Source organism: Panthera pardus, unplaced genomic scaffold (genome assembly GCF_024362965.1).
Source record: "Panthera pardus isolate Hobbes unplaced genomic scaffold, ASM2436296v1 HiC_scaffold_13, whole genome shotgun sequence".
NCBI lineage: Eukaryota > Metazoa > Chordata > Mammalia > Carnivora > Felidae > Panthera > Panthera pardus.
In genome coordinates, this window is record NW_026526688.1 from 148,473,991 (window position 1) to 148,495,768 (window position 21,778).

General features: G+C 33.7%; 1 protein-coding gene and 1 pseudogene across 1 annotated transcript; both read right to left on the minus strand.

The window, feature by feature from the left end:
• LOC109275406 (alpha-S2-casein-like) lies at nt 1–15,664 on the minus strand. Its single transcript, XM_053900713.1, has 13 exons — nt 15,614–15,664; nt 13,956–13,979; nt 13,142–13,165; nt 11,504–11,539; nt 10,088–10,111; nt 9,947–9,991; nt 8,235–8,363; nt 7,695–7,721; nt 6,444–6,470; nt 4,272–4,295; nt 4,143–4,187; nt 3,172–3,300; nt 1–84 (listed from the first exon to the last, which is right to left on the minus strand). Exons 1-13 carry the CDS (start codon nt 15,662–15,664, stop codon nt 1–3), a joined length of 669 nt encoding a protein of 222 aa, XP_053756688.1.
• A 3,970-nt stretch (nt 15,665–19,634) lies between these two features.
• Nucleotides 19,635–19,751, minus strand: LOC128776853 (U2 spliceosomal RNA; annotated as a pseudogene).
• Nucleotides 19,752–21,778: the final 2,027 nt, after the last annotated feature.

The window sequence follows — 21,778 nt, forward strand, 5'->3', positions numbered from 1 at the left end:
TTAATAGGTCTGTCCAAGCATGCTGGTAGTAATGAAGTAATATGGTAGATAAGAAAATGTAGAAGATAGATTTTCCAGCCAAACCTAAAAGAAAAAAAGACAATCCTGTATTACCTATTAGATTTATTTCCAGAAATAATGTATGTCTGTATATAGAACACACAAATACGCAACCATTCTCGTCTGGCAGAATGTTATTATTTATAAGCATTTTTAGTTATTTCCTACTACCCAAATGATATCTAGCATGTAGTAGGATTTTAATAACTATTTGTTGAATAATTAATGAGTGGATGAAAGTTAATAGCCAGGTTCTTTAATCTAGCATACAAAAGTAATGTTCATATTTATTTATTAAATGATAAACATTTACATTTTCAGCCAACTTTAATGGAATACTTACTTTTATTTTCCAAAATGTTTATTAGTCATAAAATATTGCTGTTTCCTATATTTTAATTCTTTTGATCTAAGTGCAATATAGATTTTAGTAAAGGAATTTTATTGTGATGAATGACTTTGGGCTGATATTTTAAGAAATCACTTTACAATTATTAAAGTCTTCAGAATCTATTGTACATTTTTTTTTAGTTTCTCTGTTTCTTTTGTAATTATTGTAATTTTTCTGTCAATTCAGTATCTTCTGCCTTATTCCTGCCCGCCCCCCCCCCCCCACCATTGGCTTGCTTAGTCTATTTCTAATTATATGAGAGGACTTAGTTGAGGACTTAACTCCAATACATCACTTGATCTTCCTGTACTACCATATCTTCATGCCTCTAACTTAGCATTTAGTACATTGTATTGTCATTTTTGCGTCCTTGTGTAGAACAGAGCTTAACGAGGGCAAATTTGGGATCTTATTTCTATCTCTTTCATGTGTCTCACATGATAGAGCACATGATCAGCGTTTTAGAAATGTAGAAAATATATAAATGATGATAGCAAGGGGAGTATTGCTATTTATAAAATACAACTGTATTTTCAGCTCTTACCCATAGTAGTTACATTAGTATTTTGTAAGTTTATTTTTATTTATTTTGAGAGAGAAAGATAGAGAACAGGTTGGGGAGGGTCAGAGAGAGCGGGGGACAGAAAACCAAGCAGGGTCCTGCTGTCAGTGCAGAGCTGGATGCAGGTTTAAACTCATGAACCATGAGATCATGACCTGAGTCAAAATGGAGTTGGACACTTAACCGACTGAGCCACCCAGGCACTGCTGTATTTTTCTCATAGAAGATTGTTTAGTGAATCTGACTCTTTTTCATTATTAGAAGGACAAAAATGATATGACAAAGCAAATCGAGTTTGTGACAATGTACCTAAAGTTAAAGTATCCTCTCAAAAAATAGCCTATCTGGACTTTGGGTACAGTGTGGCATTGGTAGTGGAAGGTTTGAGCCCTAAGGCCAGAAATCTGTATTAGACTCTTGGCTCTTCAACTTTTGCGGGGTGATCACTAACAACTTACTTAACTTCCATGGGCCTCAGTTTTCTTATTTCAAATTGGCTGATCATATTAACTACCTCATAGGTTTTTTTTGTAAGCATGAAAGTAGTTAATGTAGGCAAAGGACTTAGAATAGTGACCAGCACATGGTAAATGCCTTAATACATTACTGTTATTACTAATTTCTCTGAAGCCTACTTTGCTCTGTTGCGTATAAAAAGAACAAAGCAATAAATTGAAGGAGACAGAATTCTAAGACAGGAAATAACATATACTGTAAGGAAAATATAAGAAAAATTAAAGGTGAGTACATAAAAGCAACACTGATGTTCTTTGGTTTCCTTGGATCTCCACCATGGCTTTAAAGCAGTGGTTACAATATGAAAAAAGTAAACTAGGAAAAGTAGGTTTTGGGTATCAAAAAAAAAAATGATGATTTTTTTTCCAGAGAAAATGATGCAGAGAATTTATTTTAAAATGGCTTGACTTGTGCAGGAAACTCCCTTGATAATTATATGTTTTCCAAACAAAAATGCTGAGTCTTCACTTCTTGGCTCAGCTCAAAGATATGGATAAACATCTTTGTGGACATTAAGTTTGTGACAGTTTCCGCTCAATGCCATTGCTTCTGGCTGAATGCATCATCAGCTACAGAGAAAATTTCTTATAATTTATTTTCTTAATTTATTTATTATATGTTTTATAAAATATTTATAAAACACATGAAATAGGTACACAGGTAACTTACATTTATGAATCAACAATTCTTATGCAAAGTATAAAGTATTTCACAAGCCAAATTATTATTTAATTAAAATAGAAACTACATTGCTTAACGATATTAAGGTCACATTCTTCACATAAAAATTCTATTTTAAATAATTGTTTATGTTTTAAGCCTAAAGGCACTTACCAAAAGAAGTAGAAGCTGTTAATTCAAGATTCTTAAAAGTGTCTCTTTAAAAGAGAAATAAATGACATGTTTTAGCTAAATGTTTATAATAACAAACAAAAATAATATTTAAATCTCCATGGAAATATTTAGAACAGATTTTAGGCATCTCATAGTCAAACTATAGATACCAAATTCTCATTTTCTCTAATAATGTGGAAGATATCTTTAAATGCTACATGTATATCTAAGAAACTAAATCATGTTTTAAAAATATCTGAGGAATGAAGTGACTTATTCAAAATCAAAAGCTTAGTTATGTCAGGTCTTCTGACTCTAAATTCTATATTACTTATATTAAATTGTCAGTTCTCTGGGTTCAATTTCTTGCTCTCTCATTTATTGTTCATGTTGAAAAAGAATGTTTCCTAAGTCACATTTTTAAAAAACAATTAAATAAGGGAGAAATGTTAAATAGAGCATGGACTACTTTTTAGAATTTCAGATACTTACGTAAAATGGAAATAGTATTCTCTGTTAACTACCGCTAAAAACTGCTGTAGGTATCAATTGAAATTTTATAAGCAAATACATCAGAAATTTAAATCTAATGTAAATGCAATTTATCATTATAATTATTTTTATTATAGCTGCATTTGCACCATATCATTTATAATTCAATTTCCAGCCTAGAAATATTTAATTTTGTTTTATCTTCTAGTAAATAGAATCTGTTGGAATTTTATTTCTCTATTTCATTTCCTCAGCTTATTTTTACTACAAAAGATAAGTCCATTTTTTAAATTAAAAATGAAAAGGGAGAACTTACCAGAGTAGGGGTAATTTGGTAAGCATTTATCTTATTGTGATTCCATGGTTTCAATGCTGCCTGATATTGCTGAACAGTCTTGAGATATTGGGGCAGGGTGAACTTCTGATAATATTGGTTGATTTTGTTCTAGAAAAAAATGTAAGTAATTGTCTTAATATTTCATGTACCAGAGCATACCTGGACATAACCAAAAAAAACTAAAACTTGGTTTGTTTGGGTAAATTCTAAATGATACTAAAAGACCTAAACCAAAGAAAGCTAATTCATGAAATGTTATTTCTATATTTGCATTCATAGAATGAACTATAGAATTGAGAAGATTCTTGGTTAATTCAGACTTCAAGCCCAAAATACTTAAAGAAGAAGTACTTGTAAGAAGGCAAGAGGATAATATTCTTTGCTAAAATAAGTTTCTCAGATTGTGGTTGCATTTCCAGGATCAGTAGAAAAACATGGTTTCCTTACAGTCGTATACATAGAATGTGTGATTAGATTTAGTAGAATCTGTGACACTGAACCAATTATTAATCTGAGTGTCACCTTGTAGAAGTAAATGAATTCATAGAGAGCAATTTGCAGAGAGCCTGTCACTTATTTTATGATTAATATATATTTCCCTCCTCCATGTTCTATTTTGAAGCATCTATGTGGGCCTGACTGTAGATTACTGTAGGGATTAAAACTGGAATTAAGCACAGAGGCATCTCCCTTCAGGATAATTTCCTGTTTTTCCAAAATGGACAGTTGGTGGGTTTTTAGAATAACCAGGGGATAATGGCTAGGTGGATACATGCAATGCAATGGTACAGTTGATTCTATGGGAGAATATTTTTCCAACAGTTTTGACAGAGTATAAGGAAGAGTTTTATTGAAATTAGAATTTATTAAAAACAGTTGTTGAGAGGAATGGAGTTCAGCGATGTTCATCTAGTCCAGTTATGTTATAAATGTTTGTATGAAAAATTTACCCAAAGTGTTAGGTACTTCTTTTCTTCTTCAGTCAGCTCAATTTTCTGTTAATGACAAAAATAAACTGTGACAAATAAAAAAAAATGGGATGGTATTCAGTTAATTTGGTTTGAATGAAAATTACTTACTTTGGTGAGTACTTCAGTTGACTCCTTAAGGAAAGAAAATAAGAATCAGCTTTACTTGGATAGCCCACCAGTAATTTAATCTATGTCATTACAGTAGGGAACTAGAGCTAATTATTTTAATAATTAAAGGCCAAGCCATGGCTGCCAAGAAACAAAGTGCTATTTTATAGGACTTTATTATGACTTAAGTGAGTTTTAATATTCATTATCAGAACATTCTTTATGTCGACATAAAGATCCTGGGCTGAAAATATATTTTGTTTCAGATATTCTATTTACGTTGTTCATATAATGTCAAATTCTCATACAGTATAGGCAGATGCAAACTAAACAGAGGGAGAATGAGTCAGAGAGAAAGAGAGAGAAGAAAGAAAAATGATGCAGGCCTGTGGAGGTATGTTGCAAAACCTGTTTGCCATTTCCAGAAAGACTACTGTTTTTTCTTAGTGCCCACGGGCCCAAGCTTGAGTTTGAGAGAAAGGGTAACACATGCTTGTGAGGCACTGAGGAAGAAGATGTTGGACTGTGCCTCAGGTCACAAGACTGGGGCACAATCCATGCTTCATTTTCTCTTGAGATGTTTTCCCACTATGTTCATGGACTTGATTCATTCTACTACAGCAGGTGTTCTTGTACATGTGATTTACATGATACATAACCCAAACCAATATTCAACCCCTAAACAATATGAGAGGGAATCAGGGTAAATTGCAAGATCCTGATTTGCCATTGACTTATTTAAAAAATGCATATTTACAATGCACCAGAGTTCAGCTATACATTATCAAAAGTATGAGATAGAACAAAACACTTGACTGTGTACATAATTCATTTCAAATCTCTAACATGATTTTGAGTCTGTATATATTTCTTATGAAGGTTTGTCTTTATTGCCAATATTTCCTTATTGGATATTTTGATATGGCTCTGTTTAAAAATTAGCAATACTTAATTTACTTAAAATAATTAACCAGTACCAGGGAAGCACAGTATTTCTCAATAAACTATTAGGTTATTTTATTTTGTTTTATTTATTTTATTTTATTTTTTAAAATGTTTATTTATTTTTGAGAGAGAGTGCGTGAACAGGGGAGGGGAAGAAAGAGAGGGAGACAAGAGACAGCAGAATCCCAAGCAGGTCCTGTGCTGTCAACACAGAGCTTGATGTGGGGCTGGAAACCAGGAACCAGGAGATCATCAAGAGTGATGTTTAACCGACTGAGCCACCCAGGTGACCCTTGGCTGTTTCATTCTAAAAGTATCATTTCCTGGGGTGCCCGGGTGGCTCAGTCAGTTGAGCATCCGACTCTTGACTTTAGCTCAGGTCATGATCTCATGATTTGTGGGTTTGAGACCCACCTTGGTCTCTGCACTGAGAGCATGGAGGCTGCTTGGGATTCTGTCTCCCTCTCCTCCCTCCCCACCCCATTCTTTCTCTCTCTCATGAAATAAATTTTTTAAAAAAGTATCATTTCCCTCACTAGATGAGCTGCTAGCAGATTTCTTAAGAAATAAGATCATCATTATCCTTATCATCATCAAAATTTGGGGACCAAGGTAATTAAATCCTTAGCAGTATATTCTCAATATTCATGAAATTAAAGATCTTTCTGGGGGCACGTGGGTGGCTCAGTAGGTTGGGCTTCTGACTTGGGCTCAGGTAGTGATCTCACGGTCTGTGAGTTCGAGCCCCCAGTCTGGCTCTGTGCGGACAGCTCGGATCCTGGAGCCTGCTTTGGATTCTGTGTCTCCCTCTCTCTCTGCCCTTCCCCCACTCACACTCTGTCTCTCAAAAATGAATAAATGTTAAAAAAATTAAATAAAAGATCTTTCTCATATTACAAGCATATTAGTACGATAGGTGAAAAAGGATTGCAGTAAAATTTCAGTTAAAAAAATAATAAAAACTAGTTTTTTTTTTTTTAAGAAGCAGTGGAAATCGCATATTTATGCCACAAGGAAGAGTCTTGTTTACATGCAAGAAAGAATTTAAGCTACTTGAGAAACCCAACATTAAAAGGTAGAGAGAAATTATATTTTTAAGTAACTTAAAAATATCACTCTGTTTCATTAAAAGAAGAGCATTTTATATAGGCCTAATTATTACTATTTTAATATTAGCTTTGAAAAAATATGAATTAAATATAGCTTTATATAGTATCAATACCTTACCATATCAACAGTCTTCCCTGAGGTTTCCTTAAAGGAATAAAAAAAGAATTAGATACTTTATTCCCACTGTATTGATTATACATAATTTACTCTTGAATATATAGGGAAAAAACTCCTCTTTCATAAAGAGGAAGAATATAATTAAACTTATTTTTATTGATTCTTTTAATCGTGGTTACATACCCAAGATCTAAGATCACGTAAGATCTAAGATCTAAGATCACGTAAATATATACACATTTAAAAATTTGTTTTTTAATGTTTATTTATTTTTGAGAGAGCAGGGGAGGAACAGAGAGAGAGGAACAGAGAACAGGGTGACAAGGAATCTGCAGCAGGCTCCAGGTTCTCAGCTGTCAGCACAGAGCCAGGTGTGGGGCTTGAACCCATGAACTGTGAGATCATAACCTGAGCCAGAGTCTGGAGCTTAACCAACTAAGCCACCCAGGTGCCCCTATATTTCTTAAACGAATGATGAATGACATATCTCATTAATGAAACAACAAATAGATAAATAAATCTTATCTGACTGGTATGCATAACTACATTATTTTCCTGCCTATGTAAATATAAAATAAATAATACTTATTGTATAGCCATAACAAAATAAAAAATAATTTCTTAAATATATTTAGTATAAATGGTTTTGATTTATTTCCTGAGATAAGCCGCCAGATTCCTTTAAAATTTCTTAAATTACACATTTTAATCTTATTTTAAAAATTGTTATATTTTCGTTTCTTTTTTGGACTTTTATTCATTCTCAGAGACAAAATAAGCAAGACAAAACTAGGCTATTTCTTGGATGATATGAAAATGACTTTAGTCATTTGTGGTATGCAGGAAGACATTTGGAAAATAACACTTTGTATAGATCTGAATGAACAAGAGTCCTTATCGAGAATGATATTTTGGATTGCTCCCACTTCATTTGCAAATTTTAAGATATACACCAGATCTCTTGGTGTGGTAGCAGTATTAATGAGTGACCTTTAAAAAAGTAGTAGTATTAAAATTTTTCATAAAGTCTCCTAGCACAAATCTAATCTTCATTATCTTTGGATGTGTACATTTTTTTTCTGCCCTCCCCAAATTTTTCATGGAGATCTGAAGTGCCAATTCTCCCATATTCTGTAAGTCTAAATTTATTGCTTAAGAAAACTGGAACAAAGACTGTTTAGGGCAGTGCATATTAAGTGTCTAATATCTTGCTAGTTACTGAGATATTATCTTTATAGTAAAATGCCTTACCTCACTGGTGGAGAGCTGTTCTCTGTTCTGTATATATGTATATTAAAAAGAAAAAGGCCAAGGGAGATTTCGTTATTTATTTTTGAAATGAAGAAAAGCTCCTTAATACAAAACTGTTTTATAAAACAAAATGGAAGAGTACTTGGAACTTGGGCAAGTTACTTCACTTCCCTGCATTTTCTTACATTATTGTCTTTTTTGCTACATAAAGATAATGATAATCTATCTCTCTCCTACATTAAAGAATTGTTTGAGGAACCAAGAAAAATGATATATGAGCAAACATTAAGGACATGGATACTAAATTTAAATGAAATTACTTATTTTTCATTATGGTTACAATTGTATATGTTACTACAATTTGGACTGTATTGTTTGTAATTTAATTTCTGGACTATAATATTTTATTGTTCTGTGTTCTCAGAACTTGTTGGGTATCTAGCTATTTTACATACCTTTATCCTGATCTCATCCCTTACCAAAAACAAAAATAAAAGCAAATAAAAAAGAAAAACAGTAAATCAAAAAAGCAGCACTTACCACAGTGGGAATAAAGGAATAGGCCATTCTCTCAATCTGATCCCATGGGTTCATAACAATCTGAGGTTGATGAAGAGCTTGGAGATATTGGAGGAAGTTCAAATTCCGATAAAATTGGTTGATTTTGTCCTAGAAAGAAGGAAAATGATCAATATTGAGTCCAATAATAAGTCCAATATTGAATCTCCTCCATGAGTCAAAGCAGGTCTCCACAGAACCAAATTACACAGATAATTTGTAAATGGTGGCAAATTTACCTAACAAAAGAATAATCTAGTCACTTAAAACTTGTTGTAACTGTGTTTACATTTGTAGTAAATTGCAGAATTAAAGAAATCATCTGTTTAATTAAGGCTTCCAGAACAATACCTTGTGTGAAAAGAACAAATGCATAAGGAAAGAAAAAGACATTTTTTTGAATTAAAGGTAAGTGTCTGTCATTTCTTTTCCATGTGTATAAAAATTCTGGTCTGCAGTCAGATAAAACTGAAGTTTAATTCCCTTAATCCTGGTCACTGGAATCCATGACCCTGATCATATTGCTTAATCTCTCTGAGCATTACTTACCATGCAGGATTATAGCTGGTAAAATATATAGCAGTTTTCATAGTACCTACTATTTATAAGAATATAATATAAATAAGGTAAAATGAAATATCTATCATCTATATCTATCTATCATTTAACTACGTCTATCCTGCTCAATAAAAATTCTAGTAAATGCCAAAGCCTTTGATCTGACTGTAAAGATTTTTTTTAGAGATTAAATATGAAATGACAATAGCATCTTTCCTTAAAATTTTCATTTCATAGAGATTGAAAGTAAATGGGTATATAAAATATCATTTGGTAGAATTGCCTGGGTATAATTATTGGATAAATCCACAACATTAAGAGTGGTACAAGGCAGAAAGCTACTGGAAGCATTTTTAACAAAGTATAAGAATGGCCTTTACAGTAATTACAGTTTCCTAAAAAGGGAAGGTTTATTTGGAGGGTGCCATTTTTAGTGTTCAAAGAAAGACTATTTCTGTTTAAAAAAAGTTTAGAAGGAATGTCTATTCTGTATAGCGATATGATAACAATATTTACCACTTTTTTAGATGCATCTACTGTGTTCCAAACATTTTTAAACATAATTCATGTACATATCATCTAATATTATTCTGCAGGGTCAATATGACTATCTTCACTTATAGTTGAAGAAACTATAGCTTGGAGAAATTAAGTAATAATTTGAGAAATTATGAATGGAACACAAATTGCTGAACTCCAAAGTGTGCGCTCTTCCCTTGTGCCTATGGCAAACTTTTCTAGTTCATAGAGGATGGGTTATATGATGTATGGCATGGAAACCTTTACTCTTGAGATATCTATCTATGATGCCATTGTCAAAAGTTGAGTGGGCAATAATGTCATACTTCAATTATGCTGGTATCTAACTTCCATCATTTAAACTTGAAACTAATCTTCGAGGTTTGTAACTCTTTCAACATCGGCCGGATAATTGTTCAACACTTATTTTTCTTAAAACACATCCACAAATTTGACAAGATAGCAGCCAGAAATTAAAGTAGCAAAAATAGAAAAAAATGCCTACTATAAATTTGGGGGTAAATATCTGATCGGTATATAATAAGTTATGTGAACATTTGGGAGAAGACATAGCCGCAGTTAGATGGTTGAAACTGTGATTTGTATGAGAAATTTACCAGTTGCTGTAGGTAGATCTTCTTTTCCACAGTGGGCTTAGCTTTCTGTTAGGAAAACAAAAGCACTTGCTATAAAAATTCACAAAAAGAAAACACTGCTAAGTGACATAAATCCATTTTGTTTGAATGAACGTTGCTTACCTCTGTGAGAACTTCAGCAGACTCCTTAGGGGAAGAAGAGAAGAACTACTGTAACTGCATGACTTCACCTTAGAGTTGTACTAGAGTGGTAAGGGTCAATTTATTGGAATATTTGGGGCCCATGCCACCGCTACTGAGAAATATACCGTTTGTATCATGAATTCAATAAATTAAAACATTCATCATCAGAGCCCTTGCTTTGTGTCAAACTCATAGCATGCAACTGAAAGTATGTTTCATTTCAAAATTTTCAACAATTCTACATTATTCATACAATATCAAGGCCCTAGAATGAATGTAAGTGACAAAAAAAAAAATGAAAATTGCAAAGTAGGCCTAGTGAGGTGTGTGGCAAAGTAAATCCTACACTTTCTTTCTAGAAGATATAAAGTTATTTATAAGTGACCATTGGCTCTCCATTTGAGTTACCAATTTGCAGTTTAGGAAAGAGTAAAACATGCTTCCTAGACATATGTAGAAAGATTTCAGGATGGGCCTCAGGCCACAGGGCTCAGGGCCACAACTAGGCCTCTTATTTTCCCGGGCATGTTTTCACATTATGCTTTTTGCTTGGATATTTCTACCATATGAGTTATTTCTGAAACCAGTGACCCACACATCTTAATGCCTTCCCTTAATCACCCCCTTTAGACAAGAGGTTCTCAAATTTAAAGTATATCAGAACAATGCCTGGGCGATTCTGATGCTGCTAGTTGAGAAGTAACACTTTGAGAACTACTGCACTAAGCAATATTGAGAAGCTTTTCAGGATAAAACTATGTTGAAGGCAAATGGTAGGCTCTTGATGTGACACGAGCTTGCTTTAAAATGCACTTTTCTCTGGAGTCAGATATCTGATGCCTCTATGAAAGGCACCAATGTACATTGTGGTGTAGATAGCCACTTTCAATCCATTTGGGTAAGTGATTTCTCCATTGTTTACCCTATTTGTGACTTTAATAAGTTAATGCACACTTTGCTGGAAATCTGGTATTTCTTGATGAACTTGCTATTTGATGTTAAAAGAAAAGGGCTCTTACTTCACTAGATGACCTGCTAGAATATTCCTTGAAAGATAATAATAAATATCAAAATCCAGCCACCATAAGAAATCCTCAGGATTATTCTTGAATATTAGTAGTTATTGGGGATATTTCTCATATCACCTAGATGGTCATTAATATGATAAGTTAAAAGGATTAACATAACAGCAATAAAACCAGGTTCATGGTTGCTCATTATTAATCACCTTTGGAAAACAAGTGGAAGAGATAAAAATGATCTTGTGATTAAATGGAAGTGTCTCAAAAGAATATGGACCAATTTAGGTGGATACTACTAAGGTGAGCAGGGAAAAATTGTCATTTTTAAGAACTTATATATCTCTTTCCAGTTTTATTAAAAGAGGATACTTACAGATATTCCCAATTCATTTATGTTTCTTGTGATTTCCTTGAAGAGAGAAGAAAAATAATTATATTTTTTATCTCCACAGCATTGTTTATAAACATTTTATCCTGATCATAAAGGGAAAAATTCCTCTTCCATAAAAAGAAATGTTAAATAGATTCATTTTAATTGTATGGGTTTTGTATGAATTATATTAGAATTTCCCATTTGGTGACAAACATACAATCAGCAGTATTTATTGTCATATTTATTGTATGTATTGTATCTCCAGAGAATGTTCTATTTATTATTGTATCCCTACAGACTAAACTAGTGTTTGAGACATAGTTCTTGTTCAGTAAATTGGCCAAAAGAATGAATGACTTTTTTTTTTCATTTTAGTAGTCACTATTTATTTCATTCTGAATTGTAAAAAATATATCAGGTCAACTAACATTTGTCTTGGAAGTAAATATATATATGCTTCTATGATAAATTCATTTAAGTTTAAATGAGTCAATTTCAAGAAAATATTACAATAGGAAATAGCTTTTAAAAAAGAAAATGTTAGGGGTGCCTGGGTGGCTCAGTCGGTTGAGTGTCCAACTTCGGTTCAGGTCATGATGTCATGGGTTGTGGTTTTGAGCCCCACATCAGGCTCGCTGCTGTCAGTGCAGAGCCCACTTTAGATCCTCTGTCCCTCTCTCCTGCCCGCCCCCCCCCCCCCGCCACTCACACACACTCTCTCTCAAAAATAAATAAACAAACAAACATTTAAAGAAGAGAGAATAGTTTAAAAAATAAAAAAAAAAGAGAAAGGTGAATGTTAAGTTTGAAGCTTTTAGGAATGAAAACCATTAAAAGATAAGTCCTCCATTCCTCACAGAATGTGGAAATCAGTGTATTAGTTGATCCATGCAAAAATATATTTCCTCCAATTTAATTATTCGTAGAATTAGGGTAAGAGGGTGCAATTTTAGTGTCATTCTTTTAAAAAACCTTGGTTTTCAAATTTCATTCACTTGGAATATGTTTTCCAAATCTAGGTTAATGTCAATGTTTTTTTTTTTTCAAAATAATATAATATTTTTGCTTCACATTGTCCTACAGATGTGAAATCAATATATACTTCACAGGATGTGGGACAAATGTCTCCCCCCAAAAAGAAAACAATACCAAGAAAGATCGCATTTACTGAAATGAAGTATAATATTCTTGGTCATAATGTGATATCAAGAAAAATCAACTTCGTAAACAAAGTGTACAGAATTAGGGAAGAAAGGTAAAGATGATGGACCATTAAAAAGAAACTCAAAGATATTCTGCTTTAATAGCATGTCTTGCACGTTCTAGCCCACAAATCTTTTCCTACTATCCCTTTCATGTTAGTCCACAGCATTTTGGTAAAGCAGTGGAAAGCCTCGCCATTTTTAGAATTATAATTAAAAATAATACTCATTTTGGGTTAATGAGAAAATGACCCATGTTTGAGAGAAAAAGATACCTCATCAATCAGGAGTAATAGATTAAAAAATTAAACTTTACCTTACTGGGATGAATGAACACTTTCTTTTCCTGTTTAAATTTCTACAGAACAAATAACTTCTTTTATAGTGTTGATTAAATAAAAAAGTAAAATTATATGTAATTTAAGTTAGGACTTACTTCTTGGGAGATGCTGGTAGATTCCTTAGAAAGAGAAAAACAATATGACTTACTTACCTAGATTATATTCATACTAGCAATAAATTGTCAATCAACAACCGTTAGGTAGATAACATTGAGTCTCTGCCTAGGTTAAAGAACAAAATTGATCAAAGTTTCACTCCCTGTATGTAATTAACTTACTATATTTCAGATAATGAGCTCATTCCACACTATTTTCAGTTATGAATAGCTGAATCAAAAACTTTCCTAAATATCATCCACAGAGAAGAAAAGAGAAGATTTTCTATTTTCACTGTACAATTTCCAATTTTCTTTTATTTTCATTACTTTTTCTTTGGTATTTTTTAAAGAGACAAAATATATCACAGGAGACAAGAAAATCCTTTAGTAACATTGAAAATTCTGTGGACACCTGTTATGCACCTATGGATAGAGTCATTTGGAAATTAGCACTTAATATGGATCCAGAAAAACATGAGTCTTTATTGCAGAAACATAAAGTGGATTCACAAAATATACAGTGTTTATCGTGACTTCTGAGCGAATATCATTAATATTGAGACAACTTAGGAAAAACCCAGAAATTTAATCTTGGTAGTTAGAATTTATAGAGCTTTGGTCTTGGTCTTTATTCATCTCTTTTTTTTTTTTTTTTTTTTTTTTTTTTTTTTATGGTTGCACTTCCAATTTTTTTTTCTGGCACTATAGTTGTAGTCTTATTGGTAAAAAAAATATTGTAAATACTTACAAGTTCAGTGCATTTATGTTTTGACTAGGTGAAAGGATTTTATGTTTTATTAAAGTGTCTTACCTCACTGGAGGAGTGATGTTCCATCTTTTGCATTAAAAAAAAAAACAAATTTCAGTTTTATTGGTTATTTTAAAGTGAAAATCTGTCTTGTTGTTGTTCTTGTTTTGGGGATATGGAGCTTCTAGAAATCCATTTCTGGGAATGCTTAGGGTTTAGTGGGATGTTTCCCATAATATTAATAGATAAATCATTTTATACATCAAATAAGTCATTGTTATGGCTTAACATATTTCTTACTTTTAGGAAATGATTGGGTTCTTGGTTTTTAAGTATTAATCCTGTCACAGCCTAAAATACAAATGTAGATGTGCTACAGAATATTAAAATGTTATAACACCATGATATTATATTTTATTTAGTTTATGTTGATTTCTAGATTTAATTAATCTTTTTTTTTTTTAATTTTTTTTTTCAACGTTTTTTATTTATTTTTGGGACAGAGAGAGACAGAGCATGAACGGGGGAGGGGCAGAGAGAGAGGGAGACACAGAATCGGAAACAGGCTCCAGGCTCCCAGCCATCAGCCCAGAGCCTGACGCGGGGCTCGAACTCACGGATGGCGAGATCGTGACCTGAGCTGAAGTCGGACGCTTAACCGACTGCGCCACCCAGGCGCCCCTAGATTTAATTAATCTTAAAGGAAAGTTTGAGGACAATTACTGACTTAGAGAGAAAGGGAGAAGTGTGGCTAAGACTAGTAGATTATAGGCAGAAGAAATAATCAAACTTGGTGTAAGATTGCTCATTGAAGTGTTATCATGATTATTTTTTTCTATTTACCTAAATGGAATTCTTACCCTAATTTTGCTCCCGAATTGGCTTTGAATTTAAGAAATAACAAAAAAACTCTTCAAGATATATATGTGAGATAGGAAACAGAGGATGCAGAGAATTCTGATCCCCTTAACTTATGGTGCAGTTGTGGGGAGGGAGATATTGGGTATGGAAGAGGGATTGACAGTGGGGGTAGAAGGGAAAGGAAAAAATCAGTTACTTCTGAGGAATTTAGTAGATTCCACTTGTGTGTTTTCAAAGCACTTCATTGACATGACATATCTAGTCCACTGTATCATTTTGTGGTATATTTACTATATTCTCACTGGAAGAATACGATGCCTTGAGAAGTTAAGGGATTATTTTGCAGTAAGTTATTTGGCAGTGATTTTCAAAGAGAACCACTCTTTAACACATCACTGTTTCCTGTCTAAACAGATTCTGAACTACTGTAACCAAGAATAGTGAAATTCTGACTCTTCCTTGAGAGATGGTTTTTGAGTCTACATTTTCTCTGTGGCTTTCCTACACTTTTCAAGGTATCCTTGTTTCATCTCAATATATTTCTTACTTTTAGGAAGCGGTTCTTGGAGTCAAAAAATGTTCCCCAGTACATTCAAGCAGATATGGGAGGAAGTTCATGCCTTTTAACCTATAGCTAACATCTCCTTCATCCTATAAGGAGAGTACTTTATAAAAAGTGTTTTTGTCCACCTTGATACCTTGTATAAGGCAAGGCCAATGAAACCTCTGATTATAGGTTTTAAAAGTCACACACTTGTCTCTATTTCTTGCTCCCTACCCTTGCCATCGTCTGCATAAAAGATTCACTCTTCTTATATTTAAATAAGAATAGATAATCATAAACATGTCATTATACTTACATGCTTTGCAAGAGCAGTAGCCAAAAGGCAGGTAAGAAGGAAGAACTTCATGTTTACTTAGTTCTGTAAAATAGGTATATTGCAAGTTAATAAGTTTTATTCTCCTGAAAAATTACACATTTTCTCAATAATTGTACATTAATTTAGCTTTGTTCCAGGCAATTAGGAAAGTCTAATGAAAACTTTGATAAAAGCAGATTCACTTGAGAAACACATGGATATGAATATGACAAGTTCTTTATAAAGAGAAATTTTATTAACAGAATATAATGTGAAATCTTGGTTTCTAAAATGTCGAAGTTCCTTTTTGGGTATAGCAAGTTAGTAGGGTTTTTTTTTTTGCCCTATATGTAATTGGTTAGTTTACTAACTTACTCATTCAATGACTAGTTGCAACATACAACATATCAGACATGAAGATACAGTGATGAAAAATAAGTACACTCAATCAGGCCATTTATTTATAACTCTTCCTCAATCTTGTGGACAAGGACTATCAGAAATGTAAAATAGAAGAGAAACTCATGTTTAAACAGATATCAGGTGCATCAAAACATGCAGTCTGGCTCCTTCATGAGAAGTAGCAGGTGGAAATAATATTGTGATGGGTGCCTCCCAGTCTGAGACAGGCTGCTGAAGCTTGAATAAATCATTAAACATCACTGCACCTCATATATGTAGCAAAAGAGAGACTGCTAATAAGACTGATTTCTGTAATCCCTTCCAGCTCAATCTCTAATACCATGACTATGTGTTAGTCCATAAGGTTTGCTGACTACATATCAACTTCACTTTCCTATTTGTTAAACAAAGAACTGAAAAGTGAAATAATTATTCTAATGCATTGTTTATATATAACAGTGTCTTACTGTCTAGATCAACACATTAAATTGATTATTTTTAGAGTAAGACTTTGTTTTACTCAAATAGTATTAAATTTGCTGGTGATCTTTACCTATGCACTTCTGGGGAATGTGTACATATAGGCATTACTCTGTCCTAGGATTTACATTGCCTAAATTTCTAATTAATTTCTCATTTTTACTAAGAATATCAGGTATATTTGTTTACTGTTACAAGATGATGCATAGGATGTTCATTTTAGAAGCATTTCATAGTGATAATGCTTTATAATATTATAAACATCATTTTGCCTTTTAAAATATGAAATAAATTTATTTTATAACAGCTTACTTCAATTTTACTTAGACATTTGGTTCTCCAGGGATAAAAGAAATTGGAACGTAGATGCTGAGAGTTAAAGTAATGTTTTTAGCATAATGATAAATGAGAAACATAGAAATTGTTGCAGTTACTAAATACCTGCTATATGCCAGACATTGTAGTAGTTACATTGCAAATATTATCTCTGGTCTCCAGAGCAGCTATGTTGGGTTACTGTGTCTGATTAACACATGAAAGAAGTGATCCAGGAGTCCACATCTTAAATACACAGTACCCTGGATTTCCAAAAACCTCATTATGATGACCTAGCTCTTAAAATAAGACTTTGGCACTTCGTAATAAGATAGAGTAGTATAATAAGCATTTTACGGTGTCTATACATTAATTGTACCCAGAAGCACTGAAAAGTAGCTAAATCAGTAGCTTATGTCCTAAAACAATTTCTCAAAGGACCTTAAAGTACACTGACATTAATTTCTTTAAAAATATTTTTTAGAACTATGTTATTAGATTTTACAATATTATAATGCATGTAGAATAACAAAAAGGATAAGTGAAAAATATTACCTTGCTTCTTAAATGGAAGACAAGAAGTACAGGCAGTCGGATATCTGAAATGGGTTATCACTCGCTATTTAAACCTAGTTCCTCCATGATATGGTAATTCTGTGGTTTAAAATACCTAAAAAGGATTTGAATTCTGAGAAGCCATGATGATTAGAAGTAGTTTCTCCATCCAATATTTGTACCACATATTCCAAGGAGCACTTCCACTTAGCTTGATTTAGAGCATGATAACAGGAAATGAGGATGTTGTAATGTGTAGTGATTATTCCGTGTTTGTGCAGCTTACCTCTGCCATGTACTGGTTAAGTGGTTCATGATAAGTATTTATTTTTTTCCTAGAGGCACACCAGTGTCCCTTCTTATCAAAAACATCTTGAACAAATACCTAAAGTGACATTTGGGATATGTTAATTAAAATTTCATTAACGTATGAAAAATAATACTCCTTATATTTATTGCTTACCATTTGCCACCACCAAACATGGTTATCGTATGTAAGTCCATGCGATGTAACGGGAAACTCAGCAGTCCTACGAACTAGCGGTAACTTTAATAAGGATTTACAGTCTTAACTTGTCTCAGTAGTTTCTGAATCTGTAAAATATTAATAGTCATGCTGAATCCAATTATAAATTGTAACAATTAGCCACAATTTATGCAAAGTGAACTGGTATCTACATGGCACCTACTTTTTCACAAGTCACAAAATGAAATGGCTGTGGTAACCAATCAGATTACATGTGTACTGAAGGTAAGTCCAGGTTTAAGGAAAATAAAGTATTGTGGGGACTGTAGCCTTCTTGAAAGTTCAAGCCTAGCCTGAAGGGAAAAGCCAATACTCAGCTCCAGTCAATTTTGACATGTAATATACATGCTCTATAGCTGCCACATCTTCCATTTTTTTTAAAGATAAGCCAACCGCTTCATTACTTATTCAGAATTCTTTGTATATTGATTGTAACGAATTAAAATTCTTTAAAAATATTGTGTCTGCTGACAGAACCAAAACACAACTGTATCTTGCCCAAGTGCTGCCAATTTGAGATTTCTGGAGAAAATGCTAGGTCCTAGGCTCACGTAATTATTAGAAACGGAATCATTTTGGAAAACCAAGTCTTCTGATTTGCTGAAGCATTGATGTTTAAGTATCAAGAAGGTAAAATCCCTAATAATTTTGTGTAGAAATCTTTGCAAAATTTACCACACACATGACTACACTCTCAACACTAGGGAAGACCAATTATTAATATTTGGTATTAACCACAGATAGCTTTTCCCCCATGGGATTATGTTTCATGGAACTGCCATTTTTTCATCTGTTTCAGATTTTTAATTTTTTTTAATGTTTATTTTTGAGAGAGAGACAAAGCACAAACAGGGGAGGGGCAGAGAGAGAGAGGGGAAGACACAATCTGAAGTAGGCTCCAGGCTCTGAGCTGTCAGCACAGAGCCCAATGCGGGGCTCAAACTCACGGACTATGAGATCGTGACCTGAGCCGAAGTCAGAGGCTCAACTGACTGAGCCACCCAGGTGCTCCATTTCAGATTTTTATGACTCTTTTTCTGCTGCCTATCAATCATCTTTTGTTTGTTTGTTTGTTTGTTTTGGTTTTGTTTGTTTTTGTTTTTGAAATCATTTAAGTAACTTTGTCCTCTGGAGAAGAAGAAATCGGACTTTTCATTGTTGCATGTCTGCAACTTTAGTTGGTCTGACACTTGGTTGATATTTAGTAAATGCTTTCATTTCACTTAACAACCAGGACTACTTGCCTTCAGCAGCAACAGCTTCTGCTCTTACTTATTGCTTTCAGTTTTTGAGACCACAGAAACCAAACAACCATGCTTGTTGATTTCTGTGACTCTCCCAGTAACTGTTCTATGGGTTCCTTCATTATAAGACATGAGTCCATCTGCTCCTCTCCCAACCCCTAAGAACTTACCTATATGTTTATCCCCTTCTCCTCTTAAAGTTTTATTTGCTTCATTTGTACTTGCTCCTTTGCTTAGTCTACAGTATCCTCAATTCTTCAGTCTACAGGTCCCATGTCATCATTCTGTGCCACCCACACTGGCTACATTATGCATTTCTCCTTTCACTCATCACCAAACTTCCTGAAGGACTTCATACTTGTAGCTTCTTCCTTCTAACCTTCAATCCATTGCTTCTGCACCAGTTTATCTTCCATTGGCTAGATAATTGCAACGAATTTCCTTATATGTCTTCCATTTTCTTGTTATCTCTAAAATGCACTTTCCACACCTTTCTCACAAATATTCTCATTCTAAAATGTATGTAACAAGTCATGTTACTCAACCAAAACACTTGTATAGTTTCTGATAAGAACAGATACTACACTTGATCTTAACCGAAAGGCCAAGGAGCGCTGTATGGTTTCTTATACTGTCTACGGTAATGTTCAAGATATTTAAAAGAGAATTCAAGATCATTCAGAATCTTCCCAGGAGTCATTTCTGACCCCACTTCCTGACATTCCTTGTGCCTTATCACAATCTTTCCAGAGCACGCTATGGATGTGTGTTAGAGCACACTATGACTGGGAATGGCCTTCTATCACATTCTCTGCCTTGTAAATGCAAATGAAATTTGAACCATCTCTGAATAGGTCTCCAAAATCTTTGATATACTTGAATTTTTCATATATGCTATCAACAAAATATTTGTACAGATGCTGAAGTTGAAAATGTACTTAAGACTCTCTACTTAATTCAGTGAACATTTCTTGAGTACTTAGTGTGTGCCAGGAGTTATCCTAAGCATCTGGAAGAAAGCTATGAACAAAAGAAAACGTGGTTTTCATGAAGTTTATATTTTAATTGGTTAAGATATTAACACATGATAAATAATAAAGCATTGGTTCAATCACTGCATGCTATGGGAAAACTGAATTGAAGATACTGGATAGAAAACAGTCGTAGGGATGAGGTGTTCATTATCTAGTAAGATGGCCATGAAAGGACTCCCTGAGCAGAAAAGTAAAAATTTGAAGGAAGTGAGAAAGTAAACCTTGCAGATATTTCGATATTTCAGAAGGAACTCATCTGCAAAGGTCCTAGAATATAAGTATGCCTGGCAAGATTCAGAAATATTGAATAGATCAGTATGGTTGGAAAATAGTAAATTTGGTGGAAACAAAGAGAAAAAATGAGGCCAATGATACAGGGCTCTTCAGTATTGCCAGGACTTCAAGAAAGCAACTACACTGAATGGAAACTGATGTCAAGCAGAAGATAACTCGGGAAAAAGCAGACTGAAGAGGTTAAGAGAAGAGACATGGCCCATTTAGAGACTGGAATAATAATCCAGACACATGATTATGGCAGCAGTGAGGGTGATGAGAAATTGTCACATTCTAATTATACTTTGAAGTTAGAGCAAATGGAATTTAATAGATTAGAAGTGAGGCATGAGAGAAAGGAAAATTTCACTAATTACTCCAGATTTTTGGCTTGATCACCTGGAATAACCTGGTTACCATTGACTGAGATGGAAAAGATAGAGACAAGGCTGGTTTGTGGGGAAAACATGAGGAGCTCAGTTTTCTAAGAAGTTAAGTTTCAGGTGCCAATTATAAATTTCATTAGAACATAGAGTAAACAGTGTACAATTACACTTACTTACCTAATGGAATTGATGACAATACTAATGGACATACTGAATACAAAACCCTTCTCAGTGTCAACTATCAACATCCCAGCCTTTGCTGATACGACTGATATGCAGCTAATAGGAGAATGGAAAGAAAAGGAAACTCTTACCATTAGTTAGAAATAAAAGGCTCGGAATGGGGCGCCTGGGAGGCGCAGTCGGTTAAGCGTCCGACTTCAGCCAGGTCACGATCTCGCGGTCCGTGAGTTCGAGCCCCGCGTCAGGCTCTGGGCTGATGGCTCGGAGCCTGGAGCCTGTTTCCGACTCTGTGTCTCCCTCTCTCTCTGCCCCTCCCCCGTTCATGCTCTGTCTCTCTCTGTCCCAAAAATAAATAAATTAAAAAAAAAAAAAAAAGAAATAAAAGGCTCGGAGTAGACAAGTTCAGTAGGATATAAATACACTGAGAGAAAGGAAGTTCTATAGTATAGGAAGTCCTATATTATTTCACTGGGAATGTGTATGTACTTGTTGTCATATGTTTAATATCTTACAGTGATTATATCTATAGTTCATCAAGACACTCACACACAGAATGTCCTTAGGTATAAGAATGAGGTGGTCCAGAAAGAAAATAATGTGTGGAGGAGTTTGTACAAAGTTGAGAGAATTAAGAGGTAGGTCATGACAAAACAGGTACAAAGGCCAACAGTTCTGTGAGAATGGAAGAAAACTCAAACACGGGTTAATAAGAGCTAGGAATAATTCAAGAAATTTCAATTATTAAAAATGTCATAAATAGATTAGTG